This window comes from Onychostruthus taczanowskii, unplaced genomic scaffold (assembly GCF_017590055.1).
Source record: "Onychostruthus taczanowskii isolate IOZ18803 unplaced genomic scaffold, ASM1759005v1 scaffold6, whole genome shotgun sequence".
In the NCBI taxonomy this organism is placed as follows: domain Eukaryota; kingdom Metazoa; phylum Chordata; class Aves; order Passeriformes; family Passeridae; genus Onychostruthus; species Onychostruthus taczanowskii.
In genome coordinates this window covers 4,909,676-4,929,206 of record NW_024503679.1, presented here as the reverse complement: position 1 = coordinate 4,929,206, position 19,531 = coordinate 4,909,676, and the positions used below count along the sequence as shown (strand labels likewise).

At 40.5% G+C, this 19,531-nt stretch overlaps 1 protein-coding gene across 1 annotated transcript in view; it reads right to left on the bottom strand.

The window, feature by feature from the left end:
• ALDH1A2 (aldehyde dehydrogenase 1 family member A2) overlaps nucleotides 1-19,531 on the bottom strand; it is a 53,492-nt gene that overhangs the window by 15,784 nt on the left and 18,177 nt on the right. Inside the window, exons 2-7 of the mRNA XM_041418592.1 lie at nucleotides 14,503-14,607; nucleotides 14,126-14,266; nucleotides 12,389-12,518; nucleotides 7,228-7,289; nucleotides 4,414-4,542; nucleotides 4,174-4,287 (exon numbers count right to left, since the gene is read on the bottom strand). Coding sequence (XP_041274526.1) covers nucleotides 4,174-4,287; nucleotides 4,414-4,542; nucleotides 7,228-7,289; nucleotides 12,389-12,518; nucleotides 14,126-14,266; nucleotides 14,503-14,607 — 681 coding nt within the window. The remainder of the gene's footprint in view (nucleotides 1-4,173; nucleotides 4,288-4,413; nucleotides 4,543-7,227; nucleotides 7,290-12,388; nucleotides 12,519-14,125; nucleotides 14,267-14,502; nucleotides 14,608-19,531) is intronic.

Below are 19,531 nucleotides of genomic sequence, written 5' to 3'. Positions count from 1 at the left end.
AAATCTGCATTCTAAAATATTTATAACTTCTTACTCTCCATAATCATCTCTAATTTTAAACCCAGAACATACTGCCCTCAACTTCTCCCTGTGTACCAGGAACTTCTGGTTACACCATCCCCACACCAATTCCAGTTCAGGTGGAGCACACAGCTAGCGACTTGGGCAGACAGCTCACAGCAGGAAAATGGCTGTATTTGCAAAGCCTTAGCTGAGCTCACAGATATGAATGGAAATAAAGGCAAATTAAGAGTAAACCAGCTTCTGATGGCTGCTTTTCTCTGATATTTGAAGGCCTTTCACATCTTTGGCATAGCAAGCATTCTTTCAGAGAATAAAAAAGTAATCTGAAGAAACTCTTTGCATTTCTGGTATGTGTAAAAATTGTCCCCTCATCAGCATTTGTCTTGGAAGTACATAAAACCCACTGTTATTTCACTGGGCAAGAGACTTGTAGAACATTGCTAGTTCTAATTAAATCATTGCTAATATGTTTTTTTAAGAAACTCAGGCACGAATGTGTGGAACAGTGAGGAAGCTGAGGCAGAGAGGGGCAGTGCAAAAGGAAAAGGCATGTACAGTAAACAACGGGGACAGTGGGACACAGCTGAGCTTTACCTCTCCCATGCTCCCAGTGAGTGGGAGCTCCATCCTGCAGCTCGGGAGCAGAAGGAGCAAGGAGGAATTCAGTAAGATGTAATGAGATATCTGCATTGGTTATGGACTTTCAAGGAAAGGTAGGAAAAGGATAGGAGCAACTGTTAACATGGTCATAGTGGCTGGAAGAAAGTTTGGTTATGGCAGTTTAAATTTCATCTGATTGTGGAAGATGAGGAAAAAATGTGACACTGAAGCCTGAGAGGAGATTGCTGTAATTAAGGAGGATTGTGGATTAGCCCTGGTTCACTAAAACCAACACAGTAAAAATAAACATTTTGGTTTAAATGCCTGTACCAAACTGGCTGCTGAAGAGTGAACCGAAGCAAGCAGAGAAGCCAAGAAAGCTACTGGAATCTGAGGAGGCACAGTATTTTAGGTGGGCTTTCATACTCAGTATGATTTTATTTCTTTCAGTGTGACAGTTGTCAGAGTGAAATCCATAGCCTGCCAGGTGTTTGCAGAACCCTTCCCCTTCCAAGTAAGCCGTGGAGGGAAAAGCTTTGAGGAGCTAAGGGATTGGGAGAGGAAGATGATCCATGAGAGAGTGTCTCATAAGAAGCAGATAGGCTGAGGGATGAAAGAGTTGGCAGACTGTTCTTTTAATGTGTGCAAGCTAACCCATAAAAGGAGGGGCAGCAGGAAGGATGGAGAGAAGTGAAATCAAACAGCAGTGGCACCAGAGCAAAAGAGCTCTTTCTGCTTTTTCATACATTATTTTGTGGGGTGGGGTGGGGTGGGGGGAGTAAATAGCAGTATTTTTTAAAAAATTCAGAGCACCTGAGAATCTAAAACCCAGAGAAGAGAGTGCACACTGGATAGCTCTGAACTAGAAATCAGAAGTTCAAAGTTATTTCTGTGTTGTCATTGCGTGGGCATGGGATTGAAGCCTGCCAGTCATCAGGAGTGTCAAGAGGTACTGGACTAATGCACGGGTGACAAGGCCATTGGCACATGGAATACAAGTGTCCCCATGCACCTCTGGGCTCTGGAAGTGTGTAAGTCATTGATTGGCAGAAGCTGTGAGGCTGCAGCAAGGAAAGGATCACTCTACACATGGATCACTCCTTCTGTGAGCATCTGGTACTGGTCCTGTTGCAAGATAAGGTGTGAGGCTGGAGGGCTCTGTGGTGTGCCTGTGTCAGGCTTTATTGAGGTAAGGTTGTGAACTTGGCCTTTTGGCTTGTATTTCTATGGACTGGGTTCTACAAATACTGGAACACATTAGCATTCTTTTGTTTTGTTTTGTTTTGTTTTTTTTTTCCAGCCTGTTTTCTGCCTTTCAAGAATACTGCAGCAAAAAAGATAGTACTAGTCAATTTTCTGATTTTTACAGGCAAATGGAGAGTTTTCATTAGTGTATATTTCAAAGGTAAAGAACTTACAAAAAAGAACCTGATGATGAAAACTTGAGAAAAACCTGTGCTTTGGAATCTCAATTTGAAGATCTTTGTGTTTGTACTGGTAAGTTTGATCACTAACTTGCCCATCATGAACTGCCTTAACTAGCACATGGATGCAATGGAGGTAAGAGTGGTGTTTATACACCTAATGGCTATTGGAAATCCCCATCACTGGAGTGTACAGTTGACATGCTTCAGGCAAGTACCAGAGAGACAAAATATTTCCATTATTATTTCACTAGAAATTGAAATCTGCTTTGGAGGAGTCAGAGACTCTAGTCCGGCTGATATCAGAACGTGGTGTTTAAAATGTTACAATGTTGACTTGCTGTTACAAAAATTCAGTGTTACAGGAAATCAGAAACAATATGGAATAGTTTACACTAACTCTGCATTAAAACGATCCATCTGTTCTTGCTTTAGGTTCTTAGAGAATTGCTTTTTCATCTCTGTAATGCTTTTCACTTCCTATTAGTAAGGCTTTTAAAGGTAGGCACTGAGTTAGTATAAAACCCACAGCTTTTGAGTTTAAACGCCTATTAAAACTAAAGCTGTCTGGAACTACAATAAAAATTTATTTTGGCTACAAGAGACAACTTTGAAACCTAACCCATCTGTATTTTTCCTCTTCCAAACAGTGCAACATCCTGTATAATAGAATATTTATCTTAAACAGAGACCACATATCTTTATAAAAACAATTGTTTCAACTTAATTTATGGGGGGTAATCAACTCATATTAAAATTTTCAGTATTCCAGGATGCTAATCTTAATTGGATACAGGAGATGTAATGACTAGAGTAATTCCATAGAATAATCTGAAATCTGATGTAGCCATTGATTTAGAATGTAACCTGTGTATATTAGAATCTGAAGTTGTCATTAAAAAATCACATGCAGGCATATAGTAATTGCAAAACACCTGTGTGTGCAAATTAGGCATAGGACTGCAGCTATGTTTTACTGGTAATTTAGGTTTGTGTGTGACTTGCAAACTCAGTTACAGAATAATTCCACCAGAATAATTTATTTGAAAAAATTGAGCTGGTCTCTGCAATCCTTGGGCCCACCAGGGAGATAGCCACACATATCTAGCAGGGCAATGGTCAGTGAATTTATTGATGCAAATCAAAAAGCAAATTGCCTCACTGTGAAGAGCAGTATCCCTGGGATGCATAAAGCCTTCCACTGCCACGAGTGGGAGTCAAACATATCAAAGGGAGACTGGATCCCTGGGGTTTAGCTCCCTCCATACAATAGTTTGTCAGATTCTGAATTGAAAAGGACTGGGTTTAGCACTCTCTAAATATAACCAGCCCTGAAACTCCCACAGAGATTCCTTTCTGTCTGCCTTCAGACGATGAGATAAGGCCCCTTCTCCTGTGACTTCAGTCTGGAGTACCTCTGTCATCCCCACCCCAGCCCTGATAACAGCCAGCTTGGCACATATTTGAGAGCAAGATGTGATGAGAGTTTTGGGGGTTAGTCTTGCTGTAGATTGCAGCCTTCATCTTCAGAGTGAGCCTCCTCTAACATCTGCAGCATAGACTCCTAGCAAGGCATTTTGGCATCCAGGAGACAATTGTCTCCCTTCATTCTCTGGCCAGCTTCTTTCCATCATTTTGGGAACTGAAACCTTGGACAATCTCCTTTTCTCCCTGCATTCCTTCCTTTTTAGGCCTCCTCCTCCTCTCAATATACTTGTATGCAGCATCAAAGTTGAAGTATATTTGCACAATTTGCTCCCTTCCTCTCCCTTTTCCCCAAGTACAGCAGGATACACAGATTATGGACGTTAAAGCAGCACTTATGTGTGCTATGATATACACGGGATGTTCTGCCTACTTGCATGTGATTCACATCCTCATAAGCCCACAGGAAATCCCAGTAATATTTTTCCAGGCATATCTCCTGTGCTGAGGTGCTGAGCACAGCAGGGGCTGGAGGAAAGGAGCTGCTTGTGCTTGGGAAGTCCTGTGGTACATAAGTTTAGCTGGGAAGCACAGACCACTGTTATTTAGATGTAGCTCTTTTACCCAGTGGCAGTAAGAAATGCAGCACAAGGACCAAAGTATTTATTCATGTTTTACAGTAATGTGTGAATCCTCTTACCTCAGTGGATCCAGTGAAAGCAATTTTGTCAATGCCAACATGAGAGGCTATGGCTGCACCAACAATTGGACCAAATCCTGGCAAAATATTGACAACTCCTGGTGGAAAGCCAGCCTGTCAAAATAGGAATGAATGAAGGTAAGCATGACTTATGAGAACTGTTAGAGCACGTTAAAGCATGTGCTGGTGGCTCCCTCCCCACAAGGAGAGACAGACATCACTCCCCTCAATTATTCTTACCTCCTTGATGAGGGCACCCATATAGAGAGCACTGAGTGGTGTTTGTTCTGCTGGTTTAATAACTACTGTATTGCCACAGCACAGAGCTGGAGCAATCTTCCATGCAAACATCAGCAGGGGGAAGTTCCACTGTAGGAAAAAAAAAAAGTTCATAGATGGAAAAATATTGCCCTGGTGTTTTGTTTTCAAGATGTCAAGCTGATACCTCACTTATTTCTCAGGCTGATCCTCAACATAAATCTTTCCCAGCACAAAGCAAGGATTTTTTTTTTAAATAACTGCCATTAAGAAAAGAACAACAGTGACTTCTTAGTTCTTTCTCTCCTGTTCAAAGAAATACAACCCCCACCTGCAATCTCCATTTAAAAAGTTCTGTTATCTGTTAATTTTTTAAGTCACAACTTTTTTATTTCATTTAGTGTTTTGCTATTGGCACTCTTAATTCCCCCATGATAATAGGTCTTGCTTCTGATACATTTGGAAAGAACTGTTTGTTCATGTTAAGGTAGTTTTGGATGTAAATTTTATATCCCTGAATACATCTTAAGATATAAAATTTATACTCAAAATTGTATAATCCTTAATTGATGGAATTACAATAAAAAGTCCATAAATGTCAATGTTCAATCAAAGTATTTAATTTTCTTGAAGACTTTTTACTGAGAAATCTATATGGAAGATGTTAAAAGGACAGTAAAAACAAGTTGAGAAATGCTTTGCTGCTATAAAATTTTGTATTGTCATTCATTACAACTTCACTGAACTGCAGCAGATGATGTAGTGAATTATATTAGTTTGATGCACAAACATGCCTTGGATAAAAATAAAAGTAACAAAGGCCTGATCCTAGCAAGTTAAGTGGATAGTTCTGCTGATTTCAGTGAAAATGTCAGAGTAATAAAATAACTGTGTTTCCACAATCACTCTTACAAATGCATACAACAGTCTCTTTTAGACAGAGAATAGAAAATATCAGTCAGAGTCAGCCACTGGCCAGAACGTGTTGCTGCCTGATGCATATCAGCTGCCACTCTCAGACATCTCTCTAGCGCCTGGCTAGCTTGAAAAAATACACAACTGTCTTTCCTTCACAGAACACCCAATTTTTTACTCCCTCTGTTGTTTATAAACTCCGGAGACAAAGTGATGTTTTAATTCCATCTCCAGTACATAAACCTGGGAGGGGAGCTGTCGGGCCAGCAGTGTGCTAACAGCCTGCACTTCTAATGGCATTGCAAGGAGAGCTCACAGCAGTTTTATAGGGCACTACATAGCCCTGTTTATGCTACAGCACTGCCAAAGAGCATGTTTTGATGGAAGCTGGGATGTGAAAGAGGATGAGGAGTTCAGCGTTAGACTTGCTGTTTAATTTTATTTTTGAATAATGTATTTGCTCAGGCAATGGCCAAGCACATGCAGCAGCCTGGGCTGTCCTCTGGGACTGGTAGCGTGGAGGAAATACAGAACAGATCAGCAGTGGTGTTAGAACAGATGGATATGACAGCCATCTTCAGGCTTTGGAGAACAAAACTAGGGAAGAACGAACATGTGTGGTAGATGGCTGGGTACCCTGAACAAAGGTGTACACATCTGAACTAAATTAATCTGCTTTTGGCATGATCCTCAGCCTGTGGCCAAGTTTCTTCAGCAGGTTAAGCTCAGTGAAACAAGCATAAGAGATGTCCAGCAATGCTGGGGTTGTCATTTAGTAAATGCTTATCCATGTGCCTGGCTGAGGAACGGGGACAGAGCTGTGGAATCTTTCATTCATAAGGACCAAGTTGGGAGAGTGTGTAGGTGTTTGCAGGATGGCTGTAGCCACAGACTCTGAGTCATTGCATGTTTCTCTGGGTTTCTGCTGAGTGCCAAACACAAAAGCCACCCCATAACAAAGACATGGAGTAGCAACAAATATAAATAGGGGGAAAGGGCTTAACATTGTTAAAGTAAGCTTTTCTGGCTGCTCCTCTTGTAATGGAATTGCTCCGTGTTTCTGTTTAGTGGCTTTGTGGTGATGTGAGCAAAATAAAAAATCAACATCAACAAAAAATTTCAGAGAATGGTCTGATTAGTCCCTCAGTGTTTTGTCAAGCAAAAAAGCTTCCACGCAATATTTTAATAGCTGTATGTGAGCCTCCCATTGAAATTTCTGCCAGAACTGGTTAACTGGTGCTTCTGAAAAAGTTACCCTCTCAGTGCAATTCCCATGCAGTGTTCAGCAAGGTTTTATTATGAGGGTGTCTGCTGGGGTGTAGGGGGAGTATTGGATTTGATGAAATGATGTGTTTCTCTCTCCCAACAAATAAAACAAACATTTCATGTCTTCTATTAGCTACACAATGTTAATTGTAATGATATGTCTCCTGGAGTTTCCTTTTCTCCTCCAGCCTTGTAAAAGAAATAGCAGGAAAGAATGGAATTAAAATACATCACATTCTCCCAGGAACTGAGGAGCCTGTTAAATCACAGTAAAAACTAAATAAATAAAGAGACTACCACAGCAAAGCATCAATTTTCCATAAGTTGTGTGAACATCCATAACCACTGACAGCATATTAACACTGTGTTTTGCTTTGCTTGTTTTAATCATGTGAATTCTATGACTTGAGAACTTAACTCCTAATAACAGAGCCTAAACCCTATTAGCATGTTCAAATAAGCATTTGTGGGGAGGCTGTTAAAGATATGTCAACAATATGAGCTCAGCTTTTTTCGTAATGGAAAACACACATAGCTGAAGACCATGTTTTATGTGTCTTTAAAGAGAGCTGGTTCAAATGAAAATAAATAGAAAGCACTAGTAGAGATACTCACAGGGATGATCTGTCCACACACTCCGATGGGTTCATGTCTTGTAAACGTAAAATAATCTCCATCTGAAACAGATGAGCATGCTTACTCTCAAGTGCAGTTTGACTTGGCAGAACAAAAAAAAAATTAAAATAGAGGGAGGGAAAAAACTCTAAGGATCAGCCTTTGATGGCAGTAAAAGAAATAAAGAAGTCATGGAAGTGTTTTCTTGTGAGCCAGCATGGGAAACCTAGGTTCAGGAGCAATCTAATTGTTCTTTCTGTAGAACAAAGGAAGCAGGCTTCCCATCAGAAAGTAACCTGCTTTGTTCCTTGGCAAAGAACTGTACTGCACATAAAATTGCAGTAGCATGGAAGCACTTACTGGCCTCAGCTGATTTAAGGGTGAGAGAAGTGAAGAGTCACAAAGGCAATTTCCTGAAAGGCATGAGTGGAACACAGCAATATAAAGGTGTATCTACAACCCAAATGTGGGGTAATAGAGTAACATGCAGCTGACTCATCTGCCATCCAATGAGGACACAGGCAATGTGATGGGATGATGTACCACAATCTCTAGATGTGGCATGAAGAGGGAAAGTTTGTGCCTTGTGTCACTGAGCATCATTTACTTCCTGTGTTCTGGGAGCACATGCTGAGGTTACACATGCAGGTTTGTTCCCAGTTAACCAAGAGCCAGAAAGGGACCTGCTGTGTGGGGACCAGTTAAAGGATCAGTTAAGGTACTGTCTAACCAGTAGCTTTGTTAGCGTGCTCAGCCTGCATCTGTGCAAAGTAGATTTACTGCACCTTTGTACCTCAGTTGAGTCTCGTAGCTGTACAAACTAGCCCAGACTCAAACTATCTCTGAATTTAGGTCAGATGTTTTTCAGTGAGGCTACAGCTGAGGGAAAGGCTTTGCTAAAGGCATGAGCTGAATGTGCCCCTTGGCCTGTAGTGCTTGGTCATCTAGAAAAACGCAAATCTCTTAACTTGGGAAAATAATTTCAGCTAAGTATGTGAGAATGATGAGGTTACCTAGGCTTAATGGCAGGAGATGATTTACCAGGATAAGAAATGGTTAGACAGCGGAAAGGAGTAAGAGGAGGAGGAGAGATTACAGGGCTTTTGCTCCCATTGTTCTGTCTGACACAGGGTATGTGCTTTCCCTCCCAGTCTGGGCTGGGAAGTGGCTGCCCCAGCCTCTCCCCCGTTCAGTCCAGAGCTGCAGCCACCCTTGTGCAATACTGGGGAAGGACCCGACTTCACAATGGACAGTGTGTTTTGGGAACCTGCTGCAATATCCTCTAAGTTATATCTGGTAACAATGAACAGTTAATCCTTAAAGTTTCTTGGGTTTAAGGAAAGACTTCAACTTGAATTTGATTAGAAATAACTTATTGTCAGGTCTGCTTATTTCTATCCATCTACTTTACAGGATTTGCTCAGTAGAAACCTGAGCTGGAGTAGCTAATATGTCAGCTGGGGGCCAAATACAGAATAATTATGAGAAAGGTAACAAGTCTGCAACCAAGACCGGGACAGAACAGAGAAAATAAAGGAGGGAGGGAAAGAGAGAAGAGAGATTCAGGAAAAGGTAGAAGAAAATAGTTTATCAGTTAGTTTGCTCTGCATTGACAAAATATTGTTGTGATGTTTTGATCTCCAGAGGTTTGACAACTCCCCAGTGGAGATGAGAATATTTGTGTCACAGTCTAAGATGATCAGTTTGGTTTTCCAGGTTATCTTTCACAGATGCTAGCAGTGGTTCACAGACCATAGGAAGATTCATCAGATCTGACGGAAGCAAAGTAGAAGTCAAAATACAGAGAAGTACATACAAGAAAACTGCCTAAGTGCTCAAGGGAACACAGAGGAGTCAGCTAAAAATACCAGTTTGTACTCAGTAGTACTGTGAGAGGTGGGTTCTCAGCCAGAAGGATGGTGGCAACATAACAGTAACACAGTTACATTAGCACTGTCTGACTTTAGATTGTCACTGCATAATCACTGCCACATGTCTGCGTGCTTCATCACACAGAGTTATAGATAACCTGAACCTCTTGCCAAGGCAGACAAATGGTGGTTAATTCTGCCCAGCGTAGGCAGGACGTTCTTTCCGCAGAGCGGTGCCTCCCATGCAGAGCTGCTCTCCCTGCTGTCTCCCACTAGACTCTAGACAGCTGCCCTTTTTGACACCTACTTCCAAAGTTCATCATCCACAGATTTTCTGTCAAGATGGGATTTTTGAAGTTGCTTTCTAACAATATCTTTGGGAACATATGTGACTTGAAGTTATTCAGATGCCTTGGTTGTCTCTGGACAGGCCAAAGGTGGATCTAAGAGCCACCTTGTCCATAATGTAGAACAAGCTGTTACCATGGCAAAACAGCTCAAGAATTAAATGAGCTTAATTCCATTATTCTAAACAGTGAGCACAGAGAGGTCCCTTGTGCTTAGAAATTATACAGGAGACTTTTTAAATGATTGAGGGTTTTAAGTCGTGCTAATGACCCTTATTCTAAGATGCTGTGGCTGATGATTGTTACTCTTATCCTTTCCTAGCTGGCTGCCAGAAGAACTTTGCCTGAGAGAGGGACCTGACACTGATCCCGCATCCAATCTGAAATTTTGTGTTAAAAGGGTATTTTTAATATACGCAGCTGAAGTAAACTGACATTCTTCAGTCCTCACTGATATTAATAGAGCAAAATCAATTTGCAGCTGCTTAGCACCTGGCCCAAAGACTTTCATTTTTTAATCAGAAAGCAAGTCCCATTTATCCAGGGATCTCACTTAGGGACAGCAATATCTTCCACAGATGTGTTTGCTTAGATTTCCATCAGGAGTCTCCAGCATGGATATTTTATTTGCATAACAACCATAATACAGTCCCATGCTTCATATAGCAGGACACAGCAAACAAGCGGGTGAGGAGAGCTGAATTGGTTCTTTAAGCTATATCATAGCATATATTGCTTTAAAAATACATTTCTGCTTGCATTCAGTTTATTAGTTTAACAGTTTCTGGTCTAACCTCATTCTGTTTTAATTTAAATCATCAAGGCTTTACGCTTGGGAGCAAGCAAAGGGCAGTCTGAAGGTTTTGTAGCTCTGGGGCCAAAAGGAATGTGACTGTAAAACACACTTCTTCTTCTTCTACTTGTCTATCAATTGCCTATTTTTATTTTAAAGGAAAAGATAACTTCAACAAAAACAGCAACAACAAAAGATTGAGAGGTTTCAGATTTATTAGCACACTGAATGGAAAGACAAGATTTAATAGTGGGGTTTTTTTGGTTTTGTTCTTCCTTATCTTTGGTGAGCTGATGGTAAGTGAACGTAAAGAGCACTGCTGTTTAACAGTGGCTTTGCCCTAAAATAGCTTCATGAGAATGACAAATTTATGGTGCAAAAGCAGAGGAATAAAGAGAAGTGTTAAATGAAGAATAATTGATCCCTTGAAAATCTGTGAACGGACTTATAATTCTACACTACTGAAAACTGTGTTAGCACAAAGTTTGCACTGAGGAAGGCATGCTGAAAATGTGCCTTCCTTTCACTCAGCATAGTCCACCTTACTGAAAAAAACCCAGGTTTTATCCTATAAGGTACTTGAAACCAAGAATAAGAAGAGAATATTTATTCTCTTTAATCTGGCAGTGCCTTTTGGTGGCTGACCTAATTTCTGTGTACCTGTGGGGCTAAAGAGTGAGAAGGAGGCATTCACTGACCAGGGAGAAAGAGATTAGGGAACAGGAAATTTGCTGAATACGTGACTTTATGGTGTGGTCTGCACTTTCGTGTGATTAAATGTGAAGTGCAAGCAGCAAAACTGGGATTTACGAATCTCAGCCTAAATAACTGTGGAAAACTTTGACTCCTTGCAGAAAGGCCCACACTTGAAATATTATTATTGTCATTTCTTTGGTGAAAGTAAGATAGTGAAGATAAACACCAGTCAGTGCACGCTGCAATTTTAATAATATGAAAATGAAGATGAGTAAAACTGCAAGAAGAGTTACATGATGTTTCCCTCCTGAAAATTTTGGAGGCATATTTTCAATTTATCTGCTTGCCTCACTTGGGTAGTTTGGTGCTTTGCTATAGAGAGGCGAGTGGGTGCATTTCACTGTGTCCCACAGTGAAACACAGAAACAGCTGGGCAACAGCAACAGGCATTTACCCCTGAGTGTGCCCTCCTGGGTAAGTGGAATAAACATGCAGGAGTGTGCCCTTACTGGGTAAAGTGGAATAAACATGCATGTGCAATGAACATGTGCACCATGAATCCACATAATGAATGTTTGTTTTCCTTAATGTTTTTCCAGTGATTTACTTTATGCAGGTGAAAGATAAGTACACTTATCTTAATGACTGCACCTACATAAAATAATTTTATTCGATTTTGCCATGTTGTGTAATTATTACACTTGGTACATGTAGTCCAGACTGCGAATGAATTTGTTTGCATCAGACAATGCAGCCTGTATTTGTTCAACAGCTGGGAGGGAGGGGCAGGAGGAAGAAACTTGTTAAATAAAAATAATGGTAAGGATTTTTTCACATCTATTTAGCAAAAGAATAAGAACATAATTTCCTAGCACACAAGAAAATTTATCTCATATATACAATATAAAACTCATCCCACTGAATAATTTGAAAAAGCATCTATAACAAAATGTATCTCATATGTATGTAGTTCTCTACAGTAACAGTAAGAATGTTCTCAAAGTCTAATTTAAGTTAGATCCAGTGTTAGTCCAAGCTAAAATTATTTGCATCAGCAGTAAGAAGTCATATACAAACAAGATCTATACATAATGATACTGTTTCTTAAACAGGTACCCAACACTATTTTCATGAGTTCCAAGGTATTTTTCAGGCTTATATCCCATCCATTTTTATACATGTATCAATATTTAAATGTAGGTATTGAGCTATCTCCTTCTCAAGTGGATGCATGCAAAAGAAACCAACCTTCCTCACATGTGCATGCGGGGCAGACCAAGAGCAGGGCACCCAGTCCTGCCCTTGCTGACCTTCCAACATTGCTTCAGCAACACACCACACACTGCAGGAGCAACCCAGGCTCCTGCTCTGCCTTCCACAAAGCTGTGAGCTACTAAGCTTTAGTCTGGCCATGAGAAGGTTTAGGTACATAGCTGTGCTTTAATTCCCCTTACCTACAGGAATGGTCATTCCATGGATTTTGTCTGCCCAGCCAGCATAATACCTCAGGGTTTTTATGACTCCCTGGAGATCGACATAGAAAGCTTGCAAGAACGGTTTGCCGCTGTTCAGTGATTCCATAGTCTGCAGGACAAGAAAAAGTTAAGAGATCTAAGTATTGTAACATTTTTGCACTATTGTACCTAAGTATTCACCATTTTAACAGCTCTTGAACCATGACAAAGATTTTAATGAAGACCAATCAGTTGCACCTTAGTGTAATTTTAACCCAGAAGGCTCAGAACAATTCTCTGATCCCCTTTGTCACTTTTTACAAATGTGAACAAAAAGTATTTTCCTTGAAAAACCCAAACTGGTTTCTTCTAGAGTATTCTGGAATGGATGTGATTTTAAGAATATATGTGTATGTTTACGTGTGCTTGTCTGTCCGTCTGTCTTGTGGATTTATGTGTGTATTCACATGCATGTACATGTGCCTTTGTGTACTTTGAACCTAATAGCCACTGTGTTTGGTCCAGATCTATAAATGCTGAATTGCTTTAATCAGGAGCCAAGATAAAAATGCCTGTCAAACTGGGTTCTGTTATGTTAATGATAACAGCTGAGAAGGGGCTCCTTGTAGCCCTGTATTAATGATCTGAATCCATAAAGAGAAGAATGGACACATCCCTCTTTATATAATTGATGTGAATATAAAAATTTCTCTATATGGTTGCCAAGACTCCTGCTGAGGTCTGAGATATCTATACTGTACAGCCAGTTTATTTATTGCCATCAAATAAACAAACTTTCCTCTAGGGAAGCTCATAAATTAACAAGCTATCTTTATTTTTTAGTTAATATTCCTATTTTTAAAAGTATCTTATAAGCTGTCCTCTTAGGGGTTCCTAAGATCATTTAGCAAAAAAAATCCAATAAAATATCCTAAGATGTTGAGTAGCTTAACTCATTCTCAATAGCTGTCCAATAGAAACCATTAAGAACGGGCAAAGGACGCCCCTGTGTAACACACCAACCATCAAATGAGTTTCTATAGAGAAGAATGGAGGCTTAATTCTGCACTGACTTATATCCCCAAGAGCAATTAATGGCACTGCCTGCAGTGCAGCTCAGTAAAGAACTTGGCTCCAGAAATAAAAATTAAATGACAGGCAGAGTAAACTTGATTTGCTGTGCACTTCCTTCTCCCCATGGCGATTTTACAGTATCTGCCGGCGGTAAGATGATTTAAGTGTTGACAAAGCTGGAATTAAGATGTTCACGGGCTTAGTTCAAAGCACTTGACATGCGGAAAACAACATTAACAATGCCACCGTTCCGACGGCTTCATCCCCGAGCGCAACGGAGCTGCGCTCGCGATTCGTGTCACCAGCTGAGGGTCCCAAAGCACCTCACTTGCCCTCCCCTTCCCGCCTGCCCAGATCATCCCAACCTGCCATTTCTTATTCTAGAAGAGTTACAGGCGTGCCTGGCGGGCGCACACGTGTGCACACCCCTGCTGTTGTGGGACGTCCAATTTAAAGCTGATCTGAGCCCGCTGGAAGCCTCTTGTTGGCTTTTATGGGTTTTGCACCACGCTGTAAATGGACAGAGCCATTTCAGCCAGGAAGCTGTGTGTGGTTTTCACATACAATTCATATCAACCCCATCATGAATGAATTGGCTCTCAGAATGTAACTGACCATCAGTGTGACAACTGATTTGACTGCTGATTTTTATGTTTCACTTACAGCAAGAATTGCCCTGTCCCGTTCCACCAAGTCTGCTAACTTATCCAAAAGATGGCCTCTTTCTGAGGCATCCATTCTCCTCCAAACAGAACCAAGGGAAAAAGCCAGCCGAGCTGCCCTCACTGCCTTGTCCGTATCAACCTGGGAAGAAGCAAGAAGAAAACTGAAGATACAAGGTAAATAACACAAGCAGGCTTATGGAATTTGCTGTTATGCAACCTTAGTCATATGTGATGGGGTTTGGAACTATGATTAATGAAAGAACTGTCCAACAGCGCCATTCTGGACTGGTTGTTTTGATCTATTTATACATTTGTATTATCTTTTATACATTTAATTTATACATTAAACATATAGCCATTCATAGGATACATTACCTTGTCAGCTTCCTGAATGTCACAGATTTGTTCTCCTGTTGCTGGATTATATACTGGGAATATTCTTCCACTTTCAGAATTCTGCCACTCATTATTGATGAAAATCTAGAAAAGGAAGAAAAGTCATCAGGTGTCTTGCATGAACAAACAGTAATGTATATAACAACAAACTCATGAGAAAAGCTGCAGATTCTAATACAAAATAACTGAAACTTATTTTTGTGTGTGAAAATTACAGTTTTCAAGAGTTCAGGCTGAGGTCAGCCCCTGATGTCTTTCTGTATTCTATAGCAGTGTCATCATAGAAGCAACATCAAAGTCTAAACATTGGTTGATGTTCAAATTTGGTTCAAAAACTGTAACAAATAAACTAAAAAAAGAAATAGCTGTATCAGAGAAAAAGCCTTGAAACTGCTGGAGACAAGACAAGGATTTGGAGTAATCACTCAGTTCAGTAAGTAAACATTTAGTCACTGATACATCCCAGTCAAGGCTGAATAATCTCAAACATCACAGTTCTTCAATACACAGTCAGTTAATTATGGCTACAGTGACGGCTTGCAGCACAAAACTAACTTGCTTATCTGCTAGGAACAATGGAAATTGTTACATTCTCTCAGTGTTGATATTTTAATTGTCAGGGGCAAAACAAATTTAAATGGTAATGGTGCTGACAACAGCTGTCTTGAGAAAGGTAATGACAAATGAGTTTATTTAAAGTAGATTTTTACTGGTAGCTGCATACATGTCCGTTCTTTTCTGCTGAAAGACTTTTAAGAACAGGATGCAATTATTTATTAGCAAGTATTAAAGAAGTCACTACATGAAAATGACCAAAAAGTTTTCCAGGTATTCAGACTCTTTCTTTTAAATCTTTCTAAGAATAAAAGTGTTCCAAAAATCCAGGCATGATTTGGGTTCCTTGGAGTCCAGATATCAATGTATTTTTATTGGATTCCATGAAATGCAACTTTAAATGTGTAAGATGATGTCCTGGCCTCATTGAAATATACCAGAATTTTCCCCCTGACTCCACTGAAAGCAGGAGTTCACCTGTAGAGAGAAGGAATGTTCACCACCTGGTTTGTTTTCTTTTTGCATACAGGGCTGTGTTTATAAAGACAGGGACCTTTGAAAACTTGAGGAGTTCCAATCAGAGATACGCAGGTGAGAGAAACTGGCCCATCTTTATACACATGAAGGCAAAAATACATCTGTAGAGTTTTCAGTTACTGGACATGAGCTTGCTCAAACCTACTCTCCAAGCCAAATGGAAGTGCTGTAGCTGTGTTCCTCTCAGCAGGGCTTGTTAGCTCAGCTCAGTGCCACAGTAGCTGCAGTGTCACAGCTCCTGCTCCAGAGCTCACTCCTGGCCATGTGTGGGGGGAACCTGTGCCTGCCTGGAAAAGACCCTGCCAATAGAACTGTACACAGAACCAACAATTCCATGTGCTTTTGCTATTATGGATGCATTTCTGTTGTGCTTCCTCATCTTCCCTCCTCCTCAAACTTCAACCTCTTTGCCATGTACTCCTCCATCCATTCCAGAGTCTGTCCTTTCTCTACTCCTCCTTGCTCCTTCTGTTTAGGTTTTCAAAGGTTGCTGAACTCAGGACCTACCTCACCGCTACCATTGCTTTCCTTGCATGCCCTGTTTATCCTGAACCTGTTTGCATCCTTGGACTGTGTCTCAGACTGTGCTGGTGTCTTCCTGCTCAGTGATGACCTGTTCAGCAAACCCAAAACTGGTCCCTGTTAGGACATTCTGGAGCTAACCCAAAATGAGATAGTGAAAGAATCACCAGTATGATCTCTAGTGACCAATGCCATAAGCTGAAATGGTCTATCATTGTCACTTTTAGACCATTAGTGAAGCAAAGAAACACTGAGATCTGTGACCTCTGTAGAAGAAGGAATTTATTTCATGCTTTCCACTGAGTTTTCTCAGAGTTAACTCTGCACCCAGTGAGTGTGTCAGGGGGTGCTGAGGAGGGAGGGGAAGGGAGAAAACTTCCAGCTTCAGGAGCAGATGGCCAGAGAAGATGTAAGCATGTTTGTTTAAGGTGACAGGACGTACATAAACACATGGGCTTCTTGTGTGAGCTGCATTGAAAGAATAAAGCAGTTTGGTTGAGTACAAGAACCTGAGAAATTGTGGCAGCCACAATTCAGTACATTTCCCTTAGAGCAGTGGTCTGTTCTTTTTTAAATAGATTAAAAAAATTTAACTCCATTCTGCTGGGATTAACACCTATCATCAGGTTTGCTAGTACACAGGACATATATTCGTTCTTGAAATACATTTCACCATAGGAATGAGAAATAGTCCTGTGGATTACAAAAGAGTGCTGCAATTCAAGCTGACTGGAAGGAAAAGCTGTGTGGTTTTATTGAATGCTCCATTTATCGCACTGACTTAGAAAAAGAACAGTAATAGTAAATATTTCAGATAGGACATGGGAAGGATCTATTTGGCATAAAGTTAGAGCTGAAAGCAAGAGAAATTGCTACTGTTAATGGTTAATGTTAGTTTCTTCCTGTTCCACTTTCTATAAACAAGGTATTGCCTATACAAGCTCATTACTGTAAACTGAGCACATTTAAATTGGCAGTAAAATCAGAGTATTTACTCTTGTGCACAAATAAAATACCTAGTCCTATGTTTTGGAACAGTTTCAAGTCTTGAAATCCAGCAGCTGGCGGCTTTACAAGCAAAGCCTTACACTTAAATAATTCACTTTTGAAAGTTTTAGGTGTTCTGTGTCAGGTAGTACCATTCAGCAGATATTCCTACCACCGAGACGCAGATTCTTTTGCAATAAATTTGCATTCACAGGGGCTTTTATAACTCTTCCAGCACTACTGACTCCAATGGCTGTTGATTAAATGTATATATCCTGTACATTTAATCTGACTTTCATTATGGCCACTTCGTAAAAATGCCATGAATTGGAGAAGCGATGACACATTGCAAGAAAAAGGAATCCCTGCAAAGCCTCAAATTGGGTTTTTTTCTCCCTTATTTATAGTGATCATGCTAAAGGCTAACTCTAAATCAGGGGGAATATTTGACAGCAAATGTTCCTATCTATGGATTATATATAACCCATCCTAAACACCAGATAAAAAAGGGGTAACCTTAGAAAAAGAAGGGCTTGCTTCCATGTAAATCACGCTACAAATTGGACAACACCCAGTGAGTTCATTGTTCAACCTCAATTGTGAAGGCTATTCACATTTACTATTCCCCTGGAATCAATGTTAATTAAGGCTGACTTGGGCTATAAATCAGCCTTTGGTTTTTACAACTTAATTCAGCATTAAGCATATATATGTAAATAAAAGGTAACTGATTAACCACTTGAGTTTTCCAGGAGTTACTGAGGTAATTTGTTTTTGTTTGAGTCCTAGTGTTACCTTTTGTGATATGCAGTAGGGAGAAGAAAAAGTCTATAGTGTGTCATGCATTTGCTATGTGGTATTGTGGCAGTTAAATAATCTGGCCTGTTGGGTGCTATCAATAGCATTGTGCCAAAAGGCAAAGGGAAGAAGGGAGCACTTGAAAAATCCTGGAATACACAAACATTTTGTTTGCCATTTACTCTCAGTAGAAGCAGTAATGGCCGTAATGTCAGAGCAAGAAGATAAAAGGCCAACTTTGCTGCTGTACTGAGGTGTCCCTGGCAGTGCAGTGATTTAGCCAAGAACAAACCCAAGAGGCAAAGCAGCCAAGGCTGCTGTGAGTGCAGTCTGGCTGCAGCTGGTGTGAGGTGGGCGAAGGAGGATACCAAATACCTTTGTTCCCCAGTGATGCCAAAGAGACCAGCAGAGCAGGGCAGCTGGGGGTGCAGGTGCTGGGGTGTGTGGGGTTGGGGGGTGGCAGGGGCTGTTCCAAACAGAGCAGTGTGACAGGCCTCGGTGGGAGCTCCCAGCTGCCCCTGTGAACATGATGCCCCTTGAGTGTCATCATTCTCATGAGATCTCATCACACAGATCTCTGGGCAATTTCTGTTCCTTTCCAAATGAAAGATGGAAAGGGCATGGATTTTCCTAAGAGAACAGTCACATCCCTCCTGGTACTGACAATAACTCATGTTCTCACAGACCTTTTACTAGAACTTTGCAAGATAATGGTCCCACCATGTATTCACCAGGTTCAAATCCTGCCTGTGGCTAATTATATATGGCCTCTGTTGACAGAGTTCCACAGGGCTGATCAAGAAAGCAGTCTGACTCATCCTGCAGGTCAAGTGACTGTTCAGTGCTTTAGAGATACCTCATCATACCAAAAAGTATACAAAGGAAAAGTAAACTCCAAAGTTACCATGCAGAAATTCCAAGTTACTTTGAAACTGCTGACGTGTAGTTGGAAGAAAATCATACATTGCATTTTGCACAAGACCTGTATTTCACAAGCATTACACACTGAGTTCAATAGCATTTTGGATGCTCATCAGTTTTGAAATCAAGCCAAGAGCAAATGTTTTTAGCATGACACAAAGCAAATTTAGCTTTGCAAATAAACAACTACAATCTCTTTTTTCAGTAGCCATCCATCCCAGCTGGCTTAATAATAATTAGCAACTTAATGTTAATTTTAAACCATGCAGGTAATTGGAGTGATAAGTATTCAAAGAGGAAGGGATGTGTACAAACCCAGTCTGGACATTCTGATCTGCAGTGCAGCAATAGCAAAATTTAGAGTAGGGAGAAAACATGTTTTCATCACTATTTACTAAACAACTATCTTTATGAGTTTGTGTATAAATATAATTAATTAAAACAAAGCACAGAACTAATACCTCCTTTGCAGCTCTTAGTTGAAGGAGCTTTAGTTTCATGGCACTTCAAATTCCCTCTGCTGTTGAGCCAGGGGCTAGCCCTGGATTTGGGAAACGGAACTGATTTTTACATTCACTGGGGATTCCTGCATGCTCAGTGCCTCTCTTTTTTGTATTGCCTTTCCTTAAAACATACAGAGGAAAAAAAATATTTTGGGCTCTCTTAATTCATAAGAGTAATCAACACA